The 24,792-nt window shown below is 31.1% G+C and overlaps 1 protein-coding gene and 1 long non-coding RNA gene across 3 annotated transcripts in view; one reads left to right on the top strand and one right to left on the bottom strand.

The window, feature by feature from the left end:
• Positions 1 to 104: 104 nt before the first annotated feature.
• On the bottom strand, positions 105 to 23,784 carry LOC124457416. Of its 2 annotated transcripts, none has more exons than XM_047007675.1 (6): positions 23,619 to 23,784; positions 21,368 to 21,594; positions 19,592 to 19,709; positions 19,294 to 19,330; positions 18,606 to 18,735; positions 105 to 1,150 (listed from the first exon to the last, which is right to left on the bottom strand). In XM_047007675.1, the coding sequence occupies exons 1-6, from the start codon at positions 23,755 to 23,757 to the stop codon at positions 641 to 643; spliced, it is 1,161 nt and encodes a 386-aa protein (XP_046863631.1). In that variant the 5' UTR covers positions 23,758 to 23,784; the 3' UTR covers positions 105 to 640. The 2 variants fall into 2 exon arrangements, with proteins under 2 accessions (XP_046863631.1, XP_046863630.1); XM_047007674.1 differs by lacking the exon at positions 105 to 1,150 and adding an exon at positions 12,365 to 13,065.
• The window catches only part of LOC124457419, a 20,203-nt gene continuing 18,756 nt past the window's right edge, over positions 23,346 to 24,792 (top strand). Inside the window, exon 1 of the long non-coding RNA XR_006952569.1 lies at positions 23,346 to 23,359. This is a non-coding gene — a long non-coding RNA (uncharacterized LOC124457419). The remainder of the gene's footprint in view (positions 23,360 to 24,792) is intronic.

Raw genomic sequence — 24,792 nt, 5'->3', positions numbered from 1 at the left:
ATGAAAGCAAGCCATAGTTTAAATGTAAAGTTTTAATATATATATCAGTCATAGTGCATTTAATTCTATTTAAAGTCACTATTGTGAGTAGCAACTAATATATTGCGTGTGTGGAATGGTGATTTATTTGATTAGTATAATATAAAAAAGATGTAAAGCAAAAATTTACAGCACATTTTATATATTACTTATACAGCACTTATTATATATTCATATGTAATATAATACAAACTATAATATACACTGATGGGCACGATTTTAATTGCATTTCAGTTTATTGTAAAAGACCACCTTTGAATATTGTTTTTATTAAACTTTTCATCTTAGCTGTCGTTGGAAAAAGACCACTTTTAAACGGAGTTTTGATCAATATTGTTTTCTTTGCTACTGTGCGTGAAAAAAAAGACGGCTCATGTTATTTTTTTGTAAAATTGCATAGTGACTTTTACAGCAGCATCTTGGGCTTCAAGATTTTTTTTCTGTATATTAATGATGTATAACTTTTACAGCGTTAAACGTATTGACTATAAATCGTGAATTTTCTATTTTAGTTAATTCAGTCTTTATTCAGACCAGTATTTCTAAAAGAATGAACAAAATCAAAAAATAAAAATATCAAGCAATGCCTTTAATGCAACAACTAAGCAATAAAAATATATCCCATTGCTCGAACTTGTTTGTCATCATTCCAAGCATAAAAATTACCACAGCTGATCACGCCGCAAATTTTACATCCATAAGATCCACCAAACCCAACGAATGAGTTAGTTGAAATACAGTCGTTTTCATTATTTCCCAAAATGCCAAGCTTTACACGAGCAGCGTTACTATCTTCTCCAACGACGTTAAAGCCTTCTTTATCGCAGTATTGTTGAAGGAAGCTGTTTTTAACTAATGTCAACCATTGGCTACGACTCAAATCGGTTTTCCTATATTTTCCGTCAGCAATGAGGTCGTATAAGGACTCAGCTTGCATTTCAAAACTTATGAATTTTATTGTACTGTTTACTTTCATTCCAACACACATCTTTATTTTAGTGCTCCAGTAAGTAGGAAGTTTTGTTTCAAGATCATCTAATCCAGTTTCACCATTTTCAATCATATAACTCTTTTTGTTGCTCCAAAGTGATGAATTATATTGAAACGTTTCCTAAATTTAATTTTAGTTAACATGTTATTGCTCTAATATTTATAACTTAACATGCCTCATGAACGAAAGCAAAATATATAAAAATAGCGTTTACTTTCTGCATAATGAAAATTAGTATTTGAAATTTAAAATTTTACAAGGAAAGTGGCATTTACGAAAATATAATAAAAAAAAATAAACTTATTTTGTCATCTTGATACTAATACTGTGATGGTAAGATTGCTTTTAGCGGTAGTTATCTTCAGAGTCAAATGAGGAGTAAACGTCAGGTTAGCTGTATTTATTATCTGGTTCTTACATCATTGTATTGTGTGTACAGGAAATGTATATTGTAATTGTGAATTAGTGTAAAGTTAAATGCTTTTAGTTGTGAAGTGTGATTTAGGTGTGAGGTTTTTAGTTGTAATGTGTGGGTGTCAATTGTGTATTGTCATTGTGAATAGTGTGAAGTTTAATGTTTTTAGTTGATCGTTTGTTTGTATTGTGAATGTAAGGTGCCGGTAATTGCTGTGATCTGTTTAGGGGTTTGCTCCAAGTTGGCATATCAACTTTCTAATGTAAGCCCTTGTCTATTGTCAGTACTGTGAGTAATGCATTTTGCCGAGTCCCAGTCAATGTTGTGGTTTGTGATTCGGTAATGTTCGCAATGTGATTAGTTTTCTCTTGTATCTTAGTAGCTCGTTTAAGATCAGAAGGGCAAATCTCTCTCCTTTTTCTCTTAAACGGCGAGTCATTTCATCAAATGCTATATAAATTGCATCATATGACGTCAATGCAAAAATGACAGACAACATATTGTGAAAAAAATTGATGAAAAACATGAAACTTCGAAGTAGAGTATGTTTTTGCTACTTAAAATACATAAAATCACATGATGTTGTCGTACAAGTTAATATTTTTAAATATTTTTATTTAAAACGTCTTTGTGAAAAATATATACAAGCAAGGCTAAAAAATATTCACTCATACCTTTTTCCCGTCTATTTTTATAACTAGCGTCCAGCATTCTCCTGAACAGCCGGTTATTTTTCTTTGACAAAACACTTTGCTGTAACCTTCTGAAGTGTTTGTCTTGATTAAGTACATTCCATCCTTTAAACTTTTTTTCAATAAACAACATTTTAGGAACAAAAAATGCAGACATAGCATAAACATATTTTCTGTATGTTCTAAAACTGTAATTTATTTTTTTCACAGTTAAAGGCCTTATGCTTACTTCCTAATCTATAATCGGTGAAATGATTTAACTGCAATTATCGGGAGATGAAAACAAAAAAAAAGTATTTAAATTTTTTAGAAATGTTTTAATGACAGAGTAATAATTAAGTTTTATTGACAAAATTATAAACCAATGTCAATGTGATTCCTATGATGCAATAGTTTATTTTGCTTTAAATTATTACTTTCAGTAAACTATCAATATGAATTTTTTGTGCAACTCAATGCACACAAGCAGTTAGCAAGAGATGTTTACCAGCAAAAATATTGAATAGAGTGACAATGGGGCAATGTGCTAAATCGATATGAATATTGCGCATTTTAAATTTGTTTACTAAATTTAAAAAAATTTAACAACTTCGCAAAAATTTTTATTAGATATTTTAAAATTGAAGCATACTTTTTATGATTTGTCATGGATGCTGTTCATAGTTACCTGGTATCTTTCATAGCTTCTTTGCATGATACGGGGACTAAAAATATTCAGTATAATATGTTTAATCGTTTGATTATATTTTACTATAACACAATGGAGAGCATGTTTTTCATTCATATTTTTTTCATTAAAATAATGTTAATAGGCGTCATAATTTAGATAAACATCAGTATTTCTGTTTGCCTATTGTTTTTTGTCTATGGTTAATGGATTTTAAGATACATACTAAACTCAACTAAATCATTTATCTTTTTGTGTCAATTAGCAATGGTATGCTTTTTCGTAAAATATAATCTTTAAAACTTACAACTTCCACTTTCACAAAATTCTCCAGTAAAACCAGGCTGACATTTGCACTTGTAATGATTTACACCAGGATCGGGTCTTAAATCGAAAACTAAGTTTCCAAAATTTTGGCAAGGTGTCTTAAAGATAAGAGTATCTGATAAGTTGATAATAAATGACGCTTATATGACTTAAAAATGTTTGAACGGGTAGGCACCGTCCTAATTGTGTTCCAAGACTTTATTATTTGTGAGCAAACACATAGATATAATACCAGATTTCAATCATCCGGTAAATTAAAACAGCCACTCTGTGGAACATCCCCATTCACGATCCTTTTTAGTTAAAGCTATTGATCTGTGGAAATATATTATTAATGATAATATCCATAAAGACAATTTATTAATTTTGAAAAAGGAATTTGAGATGATTTTAATGACAAATTTTTAGATTCTTAACTTAATTATGGTGAAACTTTGTATTATTTATAATATTTTGCATGCAAATTATCTGAAATAACTTTTTGTGATCTAGTACTTTTTTTTTGCATAGTTTTTAAACTTGTAATAGTTCGCAGAAAAGTCCTTTCTGGGGAGTTGGCAAATAAATTTTAGCGGTGTGTGTGGAAACTATGGTGTTGTGAAAAGTAATATCTGACGAAATTGAAATATACGAGCCGGTCGATATTAATGGCGAGCCGGCTAAAAGGTACGTACGCTGAAGTTAAAAGCCAATTACATTATTATAATGTAATATCATGGTTTCTCGTTCAATTAAAAAAACATCCACTTCTTGATAGTCTTTGAAAAATTCACTCGTGCACCTTTTTTCCAAATTGCACTCGAAACCATGCTATTACATGTACAAACAGACTAAAAAGGTCACTTCTGCTGATAATCAAAATGATCAGGCAAGCCAATTTTGGGGAGATGTGATTACAATCCCTCCTGAACGACAGCACTATGGACAAAACTAGTCACTTTAATCCATCCAAGACAAAGAACGGAGACACCTACTATGATTAGTGAGACAAATTATGCTATAATATATCAGCTTACTACCACAAAATTTCAAATAAGAATCAGTCAAGGAGCTATCAGCAAGCAAAACAAGGTTACGATGGTAAACAATGAAGTAATAAAAAGGATTCCCATTAGTAAAACATATGACATACCAACTGTCTTACACAATAAATTTCTTGACTAATTTGCTGAGATTAAAAATTACGATGATTCTACAACTTTTACTGTGTACTGCTAATTACAAGCAGAGACTGATTTTTCTTTTTTATAATTGTGTAAATCGATCAAAGTAAATTAATATCCAGACAAAAATTTAAATTTTCTAATATGGCAATTGGATATATCTTATCGTGCAATAAATAAAGTAAAAATTATTTGTTTATGTAATAAAAACAGCTGGACATAAGAAGATATAAAATAACTCTCCGTTATGATTGATTAATTATAATTGGTAGTTAGTGTTGTTAGTTAGTGCTTGGCTAATATAAAACCTGTTATATTAATTATTACACTGTAATGAACTAGAAGATACAAAATAACTATATCCGTAAATTTTGTTTTACAAAATAGATTTCATCAAATAAAACATTCACCAAATAAGCATGGTGCAATTTGCTTGGAATTCACGAAAAATCTAGAACCATTAGTTAAACTTTTATATTATGCGTATATTGTAATTTTATGCCATGACATATATCAAATTTCATGTGAATCCATATGAAATATTTTCAAAATTTAAATATTAGTGAAATCAAATTACATGGAAAATTTCAAATAAGAATGCCTTTGAAATTCAATACCTTTCTTTGGGGATTAAGTAATTTGTAAAACTTCCAGGTCTTGTCTTTGCAGTTTTCATTGTGTTCTGGTCTTTTATATGTCAACTGGCAATTGATATCTCCAATCTTCTTCTCATCTTGGACGTTCATTCCGGAGCAGAAGGGATCTTGTAAACATTTCATTGAACAAGACAATGGAGAAGGGTATGTTGTTTCAAAAACAACATCTTTAATAAGTGGACACGTCTCTAAAAACAGTTACTGCTGCAATCAGTAGTGTAACTAGACCTCAAGTTTTATTCCTTCTATTTCAATTCCAGATCGTTGTTTTTATTTAGTTTTTTTTAAAAAAGTTGGTATTTTTACATTAGGAGGACTGAAAAAAATTGCATTGAAAAATAAAGGAGCAGGTAAGTTTGGCAATTGTTGCAATTGCAAGAATCCTTTGTAGTAAATTTTCTTAAAAACACCAACTTGGCAATTTTAGTATGACTGTATAACTTTAATTTCTAATGACAAAAGCTAATGCATTTTTTGAAAACACACCGTTTAAGACACTTCAAATATTTAGGTCATTAAACTATGCAAATACACAAAACGTGTGCTAAAATTTTTCGATTTCCGTAAATAAGAATTTTTATTCTTCCATGCACAGCGTTGCAGAGCTGATTACTTTCGAACAGATAATTTGTGCAATAAGAAAATTTAGTTTCAAACCTTAACGTAGATCATGTGGCAAAAAATATGGTTGACTATTTGTCAATGAGTGGATTAGGGATCAAATTCGTACGTGATAGATAACAGATAAAAAATACGGCTAACCTGACGTTTACTCCTCATTTGACTCATAAGATGACTACCGCTAAGGTTGTCGAAACAAAAAAAACAACAACAAAAACAGTCCTTCTCAGGACTTTATTAACATGGACGATCACCAATTACAAACATATAACGATATTCCCGGGTTCAAACCATTTACTTTAAATAAATGTATTCAATAATACACGTGTTTCTCCTTGGAATAACTTGTATGCATGATTATTTAGCAGCAGAGGCCATTGGTTTTTTAAAAAATCATGTTTAAAATAAATTTCCATCTATGTGTGTCTTTAACAAAGCTATATTGACTGGAAGTGATAAATTGTAAAAAATAATAAGATCCTTATATTGTGTGGAAGGAATGGGTTTTACTGTGATCGAAGTTTCAAAAGACGTAGCCTTCCATCCGTTTTAGTTCAGTCACTTAAACTCACGTTTACGCATAATTGATGAGTTCTATCAAAAATGAAATATGCAAAATAAGGCGCGATTTGAAAGCTTAGCGTGCGCCTATGCATTAGCCACATTTCTTAAATCTTATTTAGCTCCAATTACATGTGGCAAAAATTTAAACATATGTTTTCTAATTGCTCTTTAGTGGTGTCGTCTATATTAATTTGCTTAATTTTTAACAGCTTTATTCTTAAAGCGATTAATGTTAAAGATTCATAAGAGATATTCAAATTTAGAGACTTTTATTTTGCGTTTACGTCAAACTTCAACTATTGAAAAATATTAATTGCTTGCGACAATTTTACTGTATAAAGATTAATCGTTAGAAGCTTAACAAAGTATTTCAATAAAATGTTTTTTGAAAATATTATAGCGGTGTTTTTTCAAACTGTGCAGTCTTTTTGATGTGCCATTAATGAGACAAAATTAAAAAGCTTTCAACATTTATGTATTATGTAAGAATTGCACTTGTCGCAAAAATATCCTTTATTCTCTTATGTTAAACAAATTGACTAACTATGAAACAATCTATTGGCAAGCAAGACGATGCAAACATTTTACAAAATTTAAAGAAATTTTTATTTTCTATTTCACTTTACTACTCAAACTTACCGCTTTTTAGCAAACGCAACTTGGTCATTTCATGAGGTCCACGATCCTTTTCAACAGCAACTAAGCTTGTTGGCGTTGTAATTAAAAAGAAACATGGCAATAAAATAGCAAACATGTTTAACGACAGGAAAATGAACATTTGCAAAGACGATGTTTTACAGAATGATTCAATATGTTACATATATACGCACCACTGAAAGTAATATGATGTCCTAAAATGTTATTTTATTAATATAAGCTAATTATCATAATCAACAAAATATATATTATGCAAATCATGATAACTTTTGCGTTCTATTTAAAAATTGGCAATAAGTTCTTTGACTTTGGAAAGAGCTATTTACAGTGAAGGACGGAAAATTATTAACTATAACAAACCAATAAAAATTTTTAAAAATTATCTTATAAAACTGACTATTACGCCCATTGAAGTTTACACTAAACTTTTTATGTGCTAAATAATTTCATTTCTGTTATTTTGACATAACTAACGCGGGTGGCAACTTCTTTGAAATGAACGTTTAAAAGTTTAAAACACAGTTAGATGTCTGTCAAAAAATTTTAAATTATTAACAGAAAACATTTTAAAGTATTATTACTGAAAAAAAACATTATGGACGTATATGTAAATTTTGAATAAACAATATCTCTACTATATCAAGTTAGTTTGTTGTTTAAGTATTAGTACGTTGTTTCTGACGTATATTTCAGGGGTAAAAATAAAGCCATCAATTTCAAGATGATTTTAAATCTAAACTTTGTTTGTTTTAATTTGTTATAACTCGCAATGAATGGTTACACAATTCTTTTTCTATAACTATATACTGTCAGCTGGGACTGGATGTCAAGGGGAGGAGTGGAAAGAATGAAAGAACTAGAAGACTTTCACATGACTTACGTATATGTTAGCGTGCATTGCGCATCGCAATATACATATTACGCATCACACTCAGTTATGGCTTTACCAGCTTCACAAAGCTACATTGACCTTTTTCCAGCAACTTGATTTCTTTAAAGAGTTAAATATCTACACAATATATACAATTAACGCGGGTGGTAGCTTCTTTGAAATGAACGTTTAAAAGTTTAAAACACAGTTTGATATAAGTCAAAAAATTTTAAATTTATTAACAGAAAACATTTTAAAGTATTATTACTGCAAAAAAAACATTATGGACGTATTTGTAAAATTTGAATAAACAATCTCTAATATATCAAATTTCTTTGTTGTTTAAATATTAGTACGTTGTTTCTGACGTATATTTCAGGGACAAAATTAAAGCCATCAATTTCAAGATAATTTTAAATCTAAAATTTGTCTGTTTTTATTTGTTATAACTCAAAATGAACGGTAACACAATTCTTTTTCTATAACTATATACTGACAGCTAAAACTTGCTGTCAAGGAGAAGAGTGGAAAGAATGAAAAAACTAAAATATTTTCGCATGACTTACGTATATGTTAGTGTGCATTGCACATCGCAATATACTTATTACGTATCGCACTCAGATATTTCTTTACCAGCTTCACAAAGATACATTGACCTTTCTCCAGCAGCTTGATTTCTTTAAAGAGTTAAATATTTTACTGGCCTTGACTGTAGATAATGTGTGATGATCACTTACACTATAACAAATATAGCCAAAATAACTGTCTTCATTATTAAATGTCTAAGCGTTTACATCAGGTTCAATTTATGATATAGCATTATCTTCAGTGACTAGATCCCATTTCTTTTAACTTTAACTATTGAAAAAATCAATACCAACTAAACGGCTGCAGGTGTTAAAGAAATTTTTTTTTTAAATCTGGAAGAGGCTAGGCGCCTTAATGCTTACATTGGCAAATATCTTTGATGGGATTTATGGGGTTTTGTTAAAAACGATCAAATAGTAAATGTTAAAGACGAGAATCTTGACGAAAATTTGTCTATTTGTCATCACAAGAAGTTATGAATTTATGGATCATTCATTGCAGAGAATAGTTATCATAGGTTGCCGCTTAAGAATATCATTTGTACCACATGATATTTAATTTAAAGGTCATCTTGTTAAACTAATAGATGTAACAAATTTAATTATTAAAAAAATATTTTAGTAGGCACAGAAAAACACTGTTGTTTTAAGTCTTAAACTGTTTACGTGCCTTGAATATGACAAGAACACTCCATATGACAAGTTCTTTATTTCTCTGCTCTGAATTTTGAAAACTTTTTAAAACATGCCCCAAAATTTGACGATTGGTTTGATTAGGAAGACCGAAAATGTTATTTCAAATGTCGATTATTGCAGTCCTTGTGTAGTAATGTCAGCACTCAGCAACAGCAATAGTTTTCATGCAACTCAGGTACCCGACTTCAAATTTAAAAATACATAAAGTTTTTGTGAAATACTTATTTTTAAATGTTACTTAGAGAACAGATTTGCAAATGCAATATGAGATAAATTTATATATGTATATGCAATCGCCACGACGCTTGCCTACCATTAGTTTTATGTCAGTTGTTTTTTTGCAATTTGAATTTTCAAATTTTGATAGTAAACTTTTGTAAAAAAAATGAAAAAACTCTGCTGTTTGAGTTTCAAGTCAGCAGCAAGAATGATATTTTGACAGTTTTACATGTATTGCGGCTATTGCCTTTTAAAAATCACCATCAAGCGTCAGGGACAGCTCATGTTGTGAGGAAATGATTGTGATCGAAGGAGAAATATGGATTTGGTTACCGTAGTGAACAAAGAAAATTTATGCATTCATTCAAAAAGAACTGCTCACCAGCAAAAAAGTTTAAGTTAAAAAAGAAAAAAATAATATATTTTATAACTAATGGATTCATCGTTTTACTTTAATTACAGCTTGGTATCGGTTAAACAAGATTTTTACCAGGGGCGATTTAGGGTCTATAAACATCTGTCACGCGACTGATGTTTATAGTTTAAAAGTTATTTATCAAATTTAATGATTACATTTTTTTGCGATCATTGAATTGCGGATGTATAATCGTATGAATCTCATTGTCAAAATTCTGTTTTATATCTGAAATCTTACGCAAATACCAAGTTAACAAACAGATCAGTTTATTTTAGCATTTCTGAAATTATATTATATAACTGCATTATATAAATGAATTATATTTTAAAATTATATAACTGACTGGCTGATAAGCGTGGTGGCTAGACTGGTTCGACCGACTACGGAGTTAGGAACGCTAATTTAAGCCATTCCATTGGTCAATAGCCAGATATGTGGACGATGGGGAATACTTTCGACTGATAAGCGGGGTGGCCGGACCGATAAGGGAGTCCAATTGCTCTCGTGTAATTGGTTCGTTTAAATTTCTGTCTTACTGTGTTTGGTTTGACTGATTTCGATCGATAGCCAACTAAACTAACATAGTCATGCTTACTGTCTGAATTGAATGTTTCATCGTTTTACAGTCAGAGCCACCACAGAAATTTAGGAAAATTTCTTACAAACTCATATATTCATATGAATGCTGCTGTACAGACTGTGAATTTTTTTCAAGAGAGGAAAAATTTATGGATGAATTGTAAATGTTTGTGAAGACGATCTCGCCTTGCTATCCGAGAGACATTTCAGCCACTGATGTTGAAAAGCAAGCCATCATTGTTTAGAGATTTCTCAGCAGAATTTTCACCCAAAATCGTAAGTAAAAGATTAAGTTAAGTAGCGTTTGTAACATATGACCCTCTGGCCATTGATGAGGTGCTGATCAAAACCGATGCAACCTATGCAACGCATTGCTCAAATTTTGTAGAGATTAGAATCTCCAAGTTTGCATTTTTATGAAATAAATAGCAATATTATTTTCAAATTCTTTAAAACACATTTGACTGTGATAATTGTATAGTTAACTTCTAGATTTAGCAGTTTTAAGATAAAATTGCTGTAGAAATAATATTTGCGTTCTCCAATAATTTTTTCGTATTCCATCACGAAAGGAAAAACGATAAAATTTAGTGAAATTTTAGCGTGAATACGCAATTAGTAAGTAATTTAATAATATTGCCATAATGTAAACGTAGATGGAAGATGCATCGCCACATCACAAAAGATTTGCGATGCATCGGTATGGATCCTTTGGTCGTGAGTACTTTTTCATCGTGGAATCTACTTTTACATCAACAAAACAATTGTTCAAAGGTACACGTCACGGTAGATTTAGCAGCTGAGCGATGCATTTTCCATAACTTTGTGATTGTGGGCACATGGTACCTGTGCATTCCATTTGAGCTTTGAACCGTAATGTTGTTATTTGATCACTTGATGTAACTCGCATTCATCAATTGAAGCCATGTAACGAATATCAAAGACGATCTGTGTACTCTGCTTCGAGAGGGGTAACTTTGCATATTAATAGAGTACGTTGAAGTTGTAAAACGAAAGCTGCTACTGTTATTTGAAAATCCTTTCGAGATATTTCAAGTAAAATGTCAATTCCTTAGCACTTGACCGTTCATTCGCAAAGTGGAAAACTAAGAGCTTTAAAGTAAGTGTATTTACCTTTATGCTTGCATGTTTTAAATGTAAACAATGTTGTCATTTCAGACTCAGAGTGTGGTCGTGTAGATAACGATAGGATGTACAATCATCATAACATATACGAGATGTACATTTAATATAAACGACAAGTGTTTTGAAAATAGACATGTTTCGACATCTCATGATGCGATATTCAGAATGAGTGAAATGACAAGTGATACAGGGTTTATATAAAAGTAATATGATACATAAATTACAACAATAAAAAGGAAATAAGATCAATTAATGGGGAGCATCCGAGCGTATTATAAACTAAATATTGTATTGAATTTAAAAACTTGAAAATTGAGGTCAGGGCTAGTTTTGTTAATGTGGAGTGCTTCTTTGATTTTAAGGATTCAAAATCATCGACACTGGCGACACCTCATTCATTAGCCCCATTAATTTATCTTATTTCCTTTTTATTGTTGTAATTTATGTATCATATTACTTTTATATAAACCTTGTATCACTTATTATTTCACTCATAGTGAAGATGGCATCACAAGATATCGAAACATGTCTTTTTTCAAAAAACTTGTCGTTTATATTAAATGTGCATTAGCAATAGTGCTTTTACGAAATTATATACGAGATGTCATATTACTTATACACCACTTATTATATTCATATGTAATATAATACAATCTATAATATGCACTGAAGTAAATGGTTTGAGCCCGGGAGTATCGTTACATGTTCGTAAAAAATTTGACTCTGAAGTTGAAATCTATCGCTAAAGTTGTCGAAACGTCAATCAACAACAACAAAAACAGTCCTTCTCAGGACTATACCAACCTGACGATCGACATTTACAAACATGTAATAATTTGCACTGGTGGAAACGATTTTAATTGCATTTTAGTTTATTGAAAAAGACCACCTTTGAACATTGTTTTTATTAAGCTTTTCATCTTTGCTGACTTGGAAAAAACCATATTTAATCATAGCTTTGATGAATATTGTTATCTTTGCTACTGTACATAAAAAAGACGGCTCATGTTATTTTTTTTTTTTGTAAAATTGCATAGTGACTTTTACAGCAAGATCTTGGGCTTCAAGACTTTGTTCTGTACTTTAATAATAAATAACTTTTACAGCGTTCAACTTATTGACTATAAAAAGCAAATTTTCTATTTTATTTAATTCAGTCTTTATTCAGTCTAGTATTTCTAAAGGAATAAACAAAATCAAAAAAAAAACAAAAATATCAAGCACTGCCTTTGATGCAACAATTAAGCAACAAAGAGGTATCCCATTGCTTGAACTACTTGGTCTTGGCTACTCCAAGTAGCAAAATTACCACAGCTGTTCACGGCGCAAATATGACATTCATGTGATCCACCAAAGCCAATGAAAGAGTCAGGTGATGTACAGTCATTTTCATTATTTCCCAAAATGCCAAGCTTTACACGAGTGGTACCTCTATTTTCTCCAACGACGTTAAAGCCTTCTTCATTACAGTATTGTTGAAGGAAGCTGTTTTTAACTAATGTCAACCATTGGCTACGACTCAAATAGGTTTTCCTATATTTTCCGTCAGCAATGAGGTCGTATAAGGACTCAGCTTGCATTTCAAAACTTATGAATTTTATTCTACTGTTTACTTTCATTCCAACACACATCTTCTTTATTTTAGTGCTCCAGTAAGTAGGAAGTTTTGTTTCAAGATCATCTAATCCTGTTTCACCATTTTCAATCATATAACTCTTTTTGTTGCTCCAAAGTGAGGAATTATATTGGAACGTTTTCTAAATTTAATATTGGTTAAGATGTTATTGCTCTAGTATTTTTAACTTAACATGCCCCATGAGCGAAAGGAAAATGTATAAAAATGGCGTTTACTTTCTGCATACTGAAAAATAGCATTTGAAATATAAAATTTTACAAGGAAAGTGGCATTTACGGAAATACAAAGTTAGAAATAAACTGATTTGGTCATCTTGATACAAATAGTGTGATGGTAAGATTGCTTTTCGCTTGCATTGACCGATACGAACCCGGTTTTAACCCAATAGCCATTTAAAAAACATGGGCGCGTTTTGTTTTCCACTTACATTTTTGGTTAGTGCCACAAAATTGCTAAAATTTTTACTTTCTTCGGAGAAACTCTAAAATTTTGTCAAGAACATAGATTGAATTAAAAGTCATCGGGACCTCTGGTTAATTTTTTTACAGATATAAGCAAAGTAGTCAAAAAAAACCTTTTCTAAAAATATAATGCTTAACCATTTTTCTTTCGCCTCCAGGGTTGAGGTCAAGACTAGGCAGCTTTTGAGGGAGCTCCACATTCAAAGGATATCGAACATTGCTTTTTAGAACAAATAGAAACATTGTGCTTACTGAAAGTAATTCTAAAGATAGCAAATACCTTGGTGAATGGTAAAACTAATTTGTTAAGCTGATAGTTCTTAAAAGAACTGTTTTAAGTAAAGAGCACTAACCCAATACTTCTAAATTAAACGACACGATGCAATTCGGCAGACTACTCCTCAGGTGTCAACGTCTGCTAAATGAAAATATAAATCCATCTATATTTATAATGCAAAGAAAGAGTGTATGTCATCTCCAAATGGAGAGTTGACACTCAAAACAGGGATAAATTAAAAACAAAATCCTTTTTCCGGTAGAAGACGGGATTGGTTAACTTAATTAAAACAACCTCCATGACGCGTAACTGAAGGAATAAACTGCATTTCTTAATGATTCTTAAATTATCGTCTGAATAAAAATTAGCACAATGAGTGTTATTCTAAAAATTAGCACAATGAGTGTTATTCAAGAGATATTTAACTATCCGGAGTCACATGAAATTAAATAACTTTCTTACAATCACGTTTTGGTTGTTGTCTTGTGGGGACCGTTTCATTTCTGATTGAAGTTAGTACATGCTTTTTGATCCTATTATCCAACCTTTGAGACGTTCTATCTACATAGCCAGCATCACACTCACATTTATTTTCATAAATTATCCTGCTTAAAAAATGTGCCGGTAGAAATTCCTTTAGGGTGGATGGTAGAATAGTTCTTTTCAAAAAAATATAAAGATAACATTGCTTGCAAAAAACAAATTCTTCGTGTTATTTTTAGTTTCAGTTTCAAAATCATCAGAAGCATTACACATCGATGGATGTTTGATAAACACAGGGCACTCAGCTAGTACAAAAGGCCTGTTCTGCTCAATTTATTTTTCGTGTGGATGAAAAAGTTTATTAAGCATTATTCTCGATATCCATTTGAGAGAAATATCTTTTTCAATGATTCGAGATCCCCCTCAATGAACTCCTCTGATGACAGTCTAAGCATCCGCTTTATTAAACACTTTACTAAAGAAATATTTTATCTCTGTGAAGAAAAAAGTCAAAGCGTCTGTACAAACCCGTAAATGCTGCGTTGCGATGAATGCTTGAAAGGAATTGACCATTGCGTTTATAGACAAGACCGTCCAAAAACGCTAAATGACGATTTGATTATTGTTTAGACGTTTAATTTAAAGGAGGATGAAGAGAACAGAGTTTATGTAAAAATAATTAATGACTTTTGTCGTTACGAAAAAGAAAAAAGGTGTCGTCAACGTAACGTTTGTACCACAGCACTTCTGGAGGCCCAGAAGAAGAAAACATCATACACTCATAATAGCCTACAAAAATATTAGCATGTACTGGTACAAAAGGAGAACCCATTGCCATCCAATCAATTTGTTTGTACATGATGCCATTAATACTAAACTCAACTCCTTTAGTGGCAGCTAACATTAATTCTCTAAAGCCTCCTCGGACATATGTGGTACAGCAATGTCCGAGTGAAAGAGATTATCAACACAGATTTTGATGGTTTCTTCGATAGGCACATTTGTAAAAACACTAGTTATATCAAAAGTGCACATTGTCGGATTGTTTTTTGATTTATTTTAGAAATATTTTCCAAAATGCAACAATCTGTCGCAGACTGCCGAAATGCACCGTGTCGTTTAATTTGGAACTATTTTAGTTAGTGCACTTTATCATCGAATCAAACTAAAAATCTACAGCGTGCTCGAGGAACGTGTTCACAATATACCTCACGTTTGTTGAACTTAACCTAATCAGAGCACCTCACGATGAAATAGGAAAGATGCAAATTTCAAGACCAGAAATGAAGAAACACCAGATGTCTTTGATGTAAAACATATTCCAAATGTTTAACTCAATTCATATCGAAAACATTTTCCAAATGTTTAACTCCAATATCGATCTAAGGAAGTGGTGACCAAAGTATCATTTTAAATGTAGATCGAGGCTTATCAATGATGTTTCTGAACTCAAAACTTAGCAGTAGACATCTTCAGAGTCAAATGAGAGTAAACATCAGGTTAGCCGTATTTGTTATCTGGTTCTTACGTCATTGTATTGTGTGTACAGGAAATGTGTATTGACATTGTGAGTTAGTGTGAAGTGAAATATTTTTAGATGTAAAGTGTGATTTAGGTGTGATGTTTTTAGTTGCAATGTGTGGGTGTCAGTTGTGTATTCTTATCGTGAATTAGTGTGAAGTGTAATGTTTTTAGATTATCGTTTGTTTGTATTGTGAATAAGTCGTTTGTAAGGTTCCAGTAATTGCTGTGATCTGTTCAGGGGTGTTTGTTCCAAGTTGGTATACCAACTCTCTAATGTAAGCCGTTGTCTATTGTCAGTACTGTAAGTAATGCATTTTGCCGAGTTCCAGTCAATGTTGTGCTTTGTGATTCGGTGATGTTCGCAATGTGATTAGTTTTGTCTTGTTTCTTAGTAGCTCGTTTGTGTTCAGTAAGTCTTATATTTAAGTTCCTGCCAGTTTCCCCGATATAGGAGGAGTGGAAGTCGGAGCAGTTTATTTTGTAATCTGCACCTTGTCGTTCGTTGGGTTGTTCTTTGTCATTTATGTTCGTTAGTACTTGCCGTAACGTTGTGATAATTTTATGTGCGACACGTATGTTCTATGGTCGTAAGATACACGAGATAGTTTCAGACGTACCTTTGATATAAGGTATCGTTGCTGTTGTCACTGAGTTGTTCGTTTCGTTAGGTTCGTTGGGTTTGTAAGTTTTGCGTTTGATAAAGTCAGAGTTATAATTGTTTTTGTCAAAAACACGTTTGAGATAGTTGTTTTCGTTGTGTAGAGCGTACGGTGAATCACTTATCATTTGTGCACGTACTACTCCAACTGACACGCCTCCTATATCGGGAAACTGGAAGGAACTTAAACATAACACTTACTGAGCACAAACGAGCTACTAAGAAACAAGACAAAACTAATCACATTGCCGAACATCACCAAATCACAAAGCACAACATTGACTGGGACTCGGCAAAATGTATTTTTTACAGTACTGACAATAGACAACGGCTTACATTAGAAAGTTGGTACACCAACTTGGTACAAACCCCCCTGAACAGATCACAGCAATTACTGACACCTTACAAACGAATTATTCAGAATACAAACAAACGATCAACTAAAAACATTACACTTCACACTAATTCACAATAACAATACACAATTGACACCCACACATTACAACTAAAAATATCACACCTAAATCACACTTCACAACTAAAAACATTTCACTTCACACTAATTCACAATTACAATATACATTTCCTGTACACACAATACAATGACGTAAGCACCAGATAACAAATACGCTAACCTGACGTTTAGTCCTCATTTGACTCTGAAGATGACTACCGATAAGTTTGTCAAAACGTCAGTCAACAACAACAAAAACAGTCCTTCTCGTTACATTACGAACATGAACGATCTACATTTACAATCATACTCCAAATTCATACTTTTATACTAAATCGGGCCCTGCTCGTTGCAAGTCTAAAATCATAATCCCTCTCAACCAAAGGCTTTGAAGCAGATTAGAGTACGTATATGGTACTAGACACACCATCTGAAGCTTACGTTTTTACGATCATTTAAAATAAATGAACAAGCCCATTTCAATTTCGCAATCCTAAATCATAATCAGAAGTAATTTTCAATCTTTAACGAAACTATAAAGTTTATCACGTCTTGGGATGAACGGCACTAATCAGTTATTTACTCGCCATTGACAAACGAGAATAATACAGACAAGTAACTTGATTATGGGACAAAATAACCCAAAACAAAAAATGATGGTTCTAAGCATGAATTGCATTCATTCTCAACAACCACATTTTCATTTCTTTTTAAAATTAAAATGACCCCTGTCTTCAGACAGCCAACCAAAATAGAAATTCATCTTTCCACTGAGCTGTCTTTTCTCTAAGTCTCTCCAATTTATAACAAGTAACATCTCGTCAAAAAATACGACTTGTCATTAATGTTGTAATTTGTGCTACATTCTCAGAAGATGATTAAGTTGTAGTTTGGCCATGTATAAGAAATTACTTCGTTTTATGATTAATAACTCAAAAATTGAAAAGAAATTGTTTATTTAGTTTAAGAAATCGTAAAGTCTTACGCTCCAAATGGTATGTAAAGTATTCTTTACATAGGATTGATACGTGCTCGTACCTGTTTCAAACGTTTTTTTGAAGGAGAATATATTTTTTAACCAGGCAACAAAACAAAAAGGTCAGCTGTACAAAGTTGGATTGGCTTTTGCTTTGATTAATTTTATTCGTTTTTTGTAAAAACAACTTAAAAAAAACTAAGTCTGCCGATTACTTTGAATTTATGTTATATTTTTGAAAAATATTAAGATTTTTCTTAAAAGAGATGGCAAATTTAAACAATCCATAGGTCGCAGTTACAAAAAATAAACACAAACGCTGTGATTGTGGTGGATAACGAAATCCCTTCTGTTAATTTAATGTATACCAAAACTTATTCTATTTTGTCTTTCTAAAGACACAGATCAAAATTTCACAAATACTGCTTTTCTTGTGCTTTACTAGCAAAGCAAGGCACAAAGATATCGGTTAATATAACGTTAATTTCATTTCATCAAGTACATAAATGCAGATTTAAATATGATAAGTGTTAATCGAGACGAGTGCTTTATAGCAAATCTGTCTCTTCTTTTCCTCTTTAGCGGTAAGTTATACTCAAATGCTCTATAAATTACATCAGATGACGTCAATGCAAAAATCACAGACAACATATTGTGAAAAAAAATTGGTGAAAAACATAAAAACTTCGAAGTAGAGTGTGTTTTTGCTACTTAAAATACATAAAATCACATGATGTTGTTGCACAAGTTAATATTTATAAATATTTTTATATAAAACGTCTTTATGAAAATATATACAAGCAAGGCTGAAAAATATTTTACTCATACCTTTTTCCCGTCTATTTTCATAACTAGCGTCCAGCCTTCTCCTGAACAGCCTGATATTTTCCTTTGACAAAACACTTTGCTGTAACATTCTGAAGTGTTCGTCTTGATTAAGTACGTTCCATCCTTTAAACTTTTTTTCAATAAACAACATTTTAGGAACAAAAATTGCAGACATAGCATAAACACATTTTCTGTATGTTCTAAAACTGTAATTTACTTTTTTGACAGTCAAAGGCCTTATGCTTACTTATTAATCTATAATCGGTGAAATGATTTAACTGCTATTATCGGGAGATGAAAACAAAGAAAAAAGTATTTTAAATTTTTTAGAAATGTTTTAATGACAGAGTAATAATTAAGCTTTATTGACAAAATGATAAACCAATGTCAATGTGATTCCTATGATGCAATAGTTTATTTTGCGTTAAGTTATTACTTTCAGTAAACTATCAATATGAATTTTTTGTGCAACTCAATGTACACAGGCTGTTAACAAGAGATGTTTACCAGCAAAAATATTGAATAGAGTGACATTGGGATAATGTGCTTAAAGCATAAGAAAATTGCACACTTTAAATTTGTTTACTTAATTTTAAAAATTGAACAACTTCGCCAAAAAGTTTTTGTTAGATATTTTAAAATTAAAACATACTTTTTATGATTCGTCATGGATGCTGTTTATAGTTACCTGGTATCTTTCATGGCTTCTTTGCATGATACAGGGACTAAAAATATTCAGTATAATATGTTTAATCGTTTGATCATTTTTTACTATAACACAATGGAGAGCATGTTTTTCATTCATATTTTTTTCATTAAAATAATGTTAATAGGCCTCATAATTTAGATAAACACCAGTATTTCTGTGTTCCTACTGTTTTTTGTCTATGGTTAATGGATTGTAAGATACATACTAAACTCATTTATCTTTTTGTGTCAATTAGCAATGGTAAGCCTTTTCGTAAAATATAATCTTTAAAACTTACAACTTCCACTTTCACAAAATTCTCCAGTAAAACCAGGCTGACATTTGCATTTGTAAGGATTTACACCAGGTCCAACTCTCAAATCAAAAACTGAGTTTCCAAAATTTTGGCAAGGTATCTTAAAGATAAGAGTATCTGATAAGTTAATATTAAACGACGCGGTCATGTCTTATAAATGTTTGAATGGGCAAGCACCGTCCTTTTCGTATTCCAGGATTACAAACACGTGTGAGCAAACACATAGTTAAAATACCAGATTTCAACAATCCGGTAAATTAAAACAGCCACTCAGTACAACATCCACATGTCACGATCCTTTTTAGTTAAAGCTATTGATATGTGGAATAAAATTACTGAAAATAACATCCATCGAGAAACTTTATTAATTTTTAAAAAGAATTTTAGATGGTTTTAATGCAAAATTTTTAGATTCTTGACTTAACTATGGTAAAACTTACTAATAGTTATAATATGTTGCATGCAAATTATCTGAAATAACTTTTTGTGATCTAGTACTTATTTTTTTACATAGTTTTTAAACTTGTAATAGTTCGCAGAAAAGTCCTTTCTGGGGAGTTGGCAAATAAATTTTAGCGGTGTGTGTGGAAACTATGGTGTTGTGAAAAGTAATATCTGACGAAATTGAAATATACGAGCCGGCTAAAAGGTACGTACGCTGAAAAGCCAATTACATAATTATAATGTAATATCATGGTTTCTCGTTCAATTAAAAAAACATCCACTTGTTGATAGTCTTTGAAAAATTCACTCGTGCAATTTTTCCCAAATTGCTCTCGAAACCATGCTATTACATGTACAAACAGAATAAAAAGTTCACTTCAGCTGATAATCAAAAAGATCAGGCAAGCCAATTTTAGGGAGATGTGATTGCAATCCCTCCCAAACGACAGCACTATCGACAAAATAGTCGATTTAATCCATCCAAGACAAAGAACGGAGACACCTACTGTTATTAGTGAGACAAATTATGCTATAATATATCAGCCTACTACCACAAAATTTCCAATAAAAATCAGTGAAGGAGCTATCAGCAAGCAAAACCAGGTTACAAAGGTAAGCAATGAAGTAATATAAAGGATTTCCATTGGTAAAACATATGACATACCAACTGTCTTACACAATACCTTTCTTGACTAATTTGCCGCGATTAAAAACTACGATGATTCTACAACTTTTACTGCGTACTGCTAATTACAAGCAGAGACTGATTTTTATTTTTTATAACTGTGTAAATCGATCAAAGTAAATTAATATCCAGACAAAAATTTAACTTTTCTAATATGCCAATTAGATAACTCTTATCGTGCAATAAATAAAGTAAAAATGAATTTTTCATGCAATGAAAACCGCTGGAAATAAGAAGATATAAAAATAACTCTCCGTTATGGTTGATTCATTATATTTTGTAGTTATTCTTGTTTGTTAGTGCTTGGCCAATATAAAACCTGATATATTAATCATTAGATTGTAATGAACTAGAAGAAACAAAAATAGCTATATCCGTAAAATTTGTTTCACCAAAAAATTTCATCAAATGAAACATTCACCAAATAAGCATGGTGCAATTTTCTTGGAATTCACAAAAAATCTAGAACCATTAGTTAAACTTTTATATTATGCATATATTGTAATTTTATGCCATCACATATTTCAAAATTTCATGTGAATCCATATAAAATATATTCAAAATTTAAATATTAGTGAAATGAAATTACTTGGAAAATTTCAAATACGAATGCATTTGAAATTAAATACCTTCCTTTGAGGATGAAGTATTTTGTAAAACTTCCAGGTCTTGTCTTTGCAGTTTTCATTGTGTTCTGGTCTTTTATATGTCAACTGGCAATTGATATCTCCAATCTTCTTCTCATCTTGGACGTTCATTCCGGAGCAGAAGGGATCTTGTAAACATTTCATTGAACAAGACAATGGAGAAGGGTATGTTGTTTCAAAAACAACATCATTAGTAAGTGGACACGTCTCTAAAAACAGTTACTGCTGCAATCAGTAGTGTAACTAGACCTCAAGTTTTATTCATTCTATTTTAATTTTTAGATTGTTGTTTTTATTTATTTTTTATGAAAATTTAGTATTTTTACATTGAGAGGACTTAAAAAAATTGCATTGAAAAAGCAATGAGCAGGTAAGTTTGGCAATTGTTGCAATTGCAAGAATCCTTTGTAGTAAATTTTCTTAAAAACACCAAATTTTCAATTTTAGTATGACTGTATGACTTTAATTTCTAAAGACAAAAGTTAATGCATTTTTTGAAAACACACCGTTTAAGACACTTCAAATATTTTAGTTCATTAAACTATGCAAATACACAAAAGGCTTGCTAAAATTTTTCGATATCCGTAAATGAGAAGTTACATTCTTCCATGCACAGCGTTGCAGAGCTGATTACTTTCGAACAGATAATTTGTGCAATAAGAAAATTTAGTTTCAAACCCTAACGTTGATCATGTGGCAAAAAATATGGTTGACTATTTGTCAATGAGTGGATTAGGGACCAAATTCGTATGTTAAAGCACAATTAATAGTGGCGCAATAAAAACAATTTACTGTCAATCCCACAATTTCATGTTATTTGATGTCTGTCTTGTGTTTTCTTGAGTATGAGTTTAATCGTGCATTATTAGCTACTCTATGATTAAAAAAATTAAAACATCTTCAGCTCCCTTATTCGAATTGATGCCAGTGAAATTTGTCTTTCTTGTATCACGTTTTATTTTATTTTCAAATTTTCTCAAGCTTTCTCATTATAATTTTTGTAGTTGTTTATTTTATGATTATAAAAATCGCACAAACGCTTCAATAGAAAATTTATCTTCTGGCTTAAACAGCTGTTTCACAATTTCCTAACATTTCACCAATTCATACTTAAATGCTTGTATTCAAATTACTGATTGTTTTGTACTTTTCGTTTTGGCTAATTGCCAATTTGAAAACTCCTTGTATTTTATGCAAGACATATTAATTAGATTTGCTTTTTGCTGTCAATTATGATGCTTCCTTTTGAATACCTATTTTTAAGTGGAAAATATCAATTATGGAAACTGCAAAAACAATCACTTAGTTCATAGTTTAATTTATACGAATCTGAAAATTGTAGAAAGAACTTGCTTATTTTAACACAATTCAACTTAATGTATTCAATAATACACGTGTTTCTCCTTGGGATAACTTGTATGCTCGACTATTTAGCTGCAGAGGCCATTGGTTTTTTGAAAAAATTATGTTTAAAATATATTTCCATCTATGTGTGTCTTTAACAAAGCTAAATTGACTGGAAGTTATGAATTGTAAAAAATTATGAAATCCTTATATTGTGTGGAAAGAATGGGTGTTACTGTGATCAAAGTTTCAAAGGACGTAGCCTTCCATCCATTTTGTTCAGTCACTTAAACTCACGTTTACGCATAATTTACGAGTTCTATCAAAAATGAAATATGCAAAATAAGCCGCGATTTGAAATCCTTTTTAGCTCCAATTACATGTGGCAAAAATATAAACATATGTTTTCTAATTGCTCTTTAGCGGTGTCGTCTATATTAATTTGCTTAATTTTTAACACCTTTATTCGTAAGGCGATTAATGTTAAAAATTCATTAGAGATATTCAACTTTAGAGGCTTTTATTTTGCGTTTACGTCAAATTTCAACTATTGAAAAATATTAATTGTTTGCGACAATTTTACTGTATAAAGATTAATCGTTAGAAGCTTAACAAGTATTTCAACAAAATGTTTTTTGAAAATATTATAGCGATGTTTTTTCAAACTGTGCAGTTTTTTTGATGTGCCCTTAATAAGACAGAATTTAAAAGTTTTCAACATTTATGTATTATGTAAGAATTGCACTTGTCGCAAAAATATCCTTCTTTCTCTTATGTTTAACATATTGACTAACTATGAAAGAAACCATTGGCAAGCAAGACGATGTAAACATTCCACAAAATTTAAAGAAATTTTTATTTTCTATTTCACTTTACTACTCAAACTTACCGCTTTTTAGCAAACGCAACTTGGTCATTTCATGAGGGCCATGCTCCTTTTCAACAGCAACTAAGCTTGTTGGTGTCATAATTAAAAAGAAACATGCCGATAAAATAGGAAACATGTTCAATAACAGGAAAATGAACATTTACAATGACGATGTTTTACAGTATGATTCAATATGTTACATATATACGCACCACCGAAAGTAATATGATGTCCTAAAATGTTATTTTATTAATGTAAGCTAATTATCATAATCAACAAAATATATATTATGCAAATAATGATAACTTTTGCATTCCTTTTAAAAATTGGCAATAAGTTCTTTGACTTAGGAAATAGTTAGTTACAGCGAAGGAAGGAAAATTATTAGCTATAACAAACGAATAAAAATCTTTAAAATTATTTCAAAAAACTGATTATTACGCCCATTGAAGTTTACACTAAACTTTTTATGTGCTAAATAATTTCATTTCTGTTATTTTGACATAATTAACGCGGGTGGCAACTTCTTTGAAATGAACGTTTAAAAGTCTAAAACACAATTTGATGTAAGTCAAAAAAATTAAATTATTAACAGAAAACATTTTAAAGTATTATTACTGAAAAAAATTATGGACGTATATGTAAAATTTGAATAAACGCTGTCTCTACTTTATCAAGTTTGTTTGTTGTTTAAGTATTAGTACGTTGTTTCTGACGTATATTTCAGGGGTAAAATTAAAGCCATCAATTTCAAGATGATTTTAAATCTAAAATTTGTCTGTTTTAATTTGTTATAACTTGCAATGAACCGTCACCCAATAGGAAGAGACACTATGCATTTCGGCAGACTACTCGTCAGGTGTCAACGTCTGCTAAACGAGAACCTCCAAATCATGCTATATTTATAATGTTGCAAAAGGTCAATGTCATCCCTATTTTTAGAGATGACACTTAAAACAGAGAGAGATTAAACACGTAATCCTTTTTTTGGCAAAGGACAGGATTAGTCAATTTACTTAATACCGACTCCATAACGCGCAGCTGGAATAACGAGCGACATTTTTAAATAATTTTAAAGTTTTCATCAGAATAAGCATTGGCACAGCGAGTGTTGCTTAAAAGATGTTTTCCAATCGCTGAATCACATAGAATCGGTTTTCACTTTCACTCACGTTTTGGTAGTTGTCGTAAAATT

This window comes from Xenia sp. Carnegie-2017, unplaced genomic scaffold, assembly GCF_021976095.1.
Source record: "Xenia sp. Carnegie-2017 unplaced genomic scaffold, XeniaSp_v1 HiC_scaffold_6, whole genome shotgun sequence".
Classification (NCBI taxonomy): Eukaryota; Metazoa; Cnidaria; class Anthozoa; order Malacalcyonacea; family Xeniidae; genus Xenia; species Xenia sp. Carnegie-2017.
This window is presented reverse-complemented; position numbering and strand designations above follow the sequence as displayed.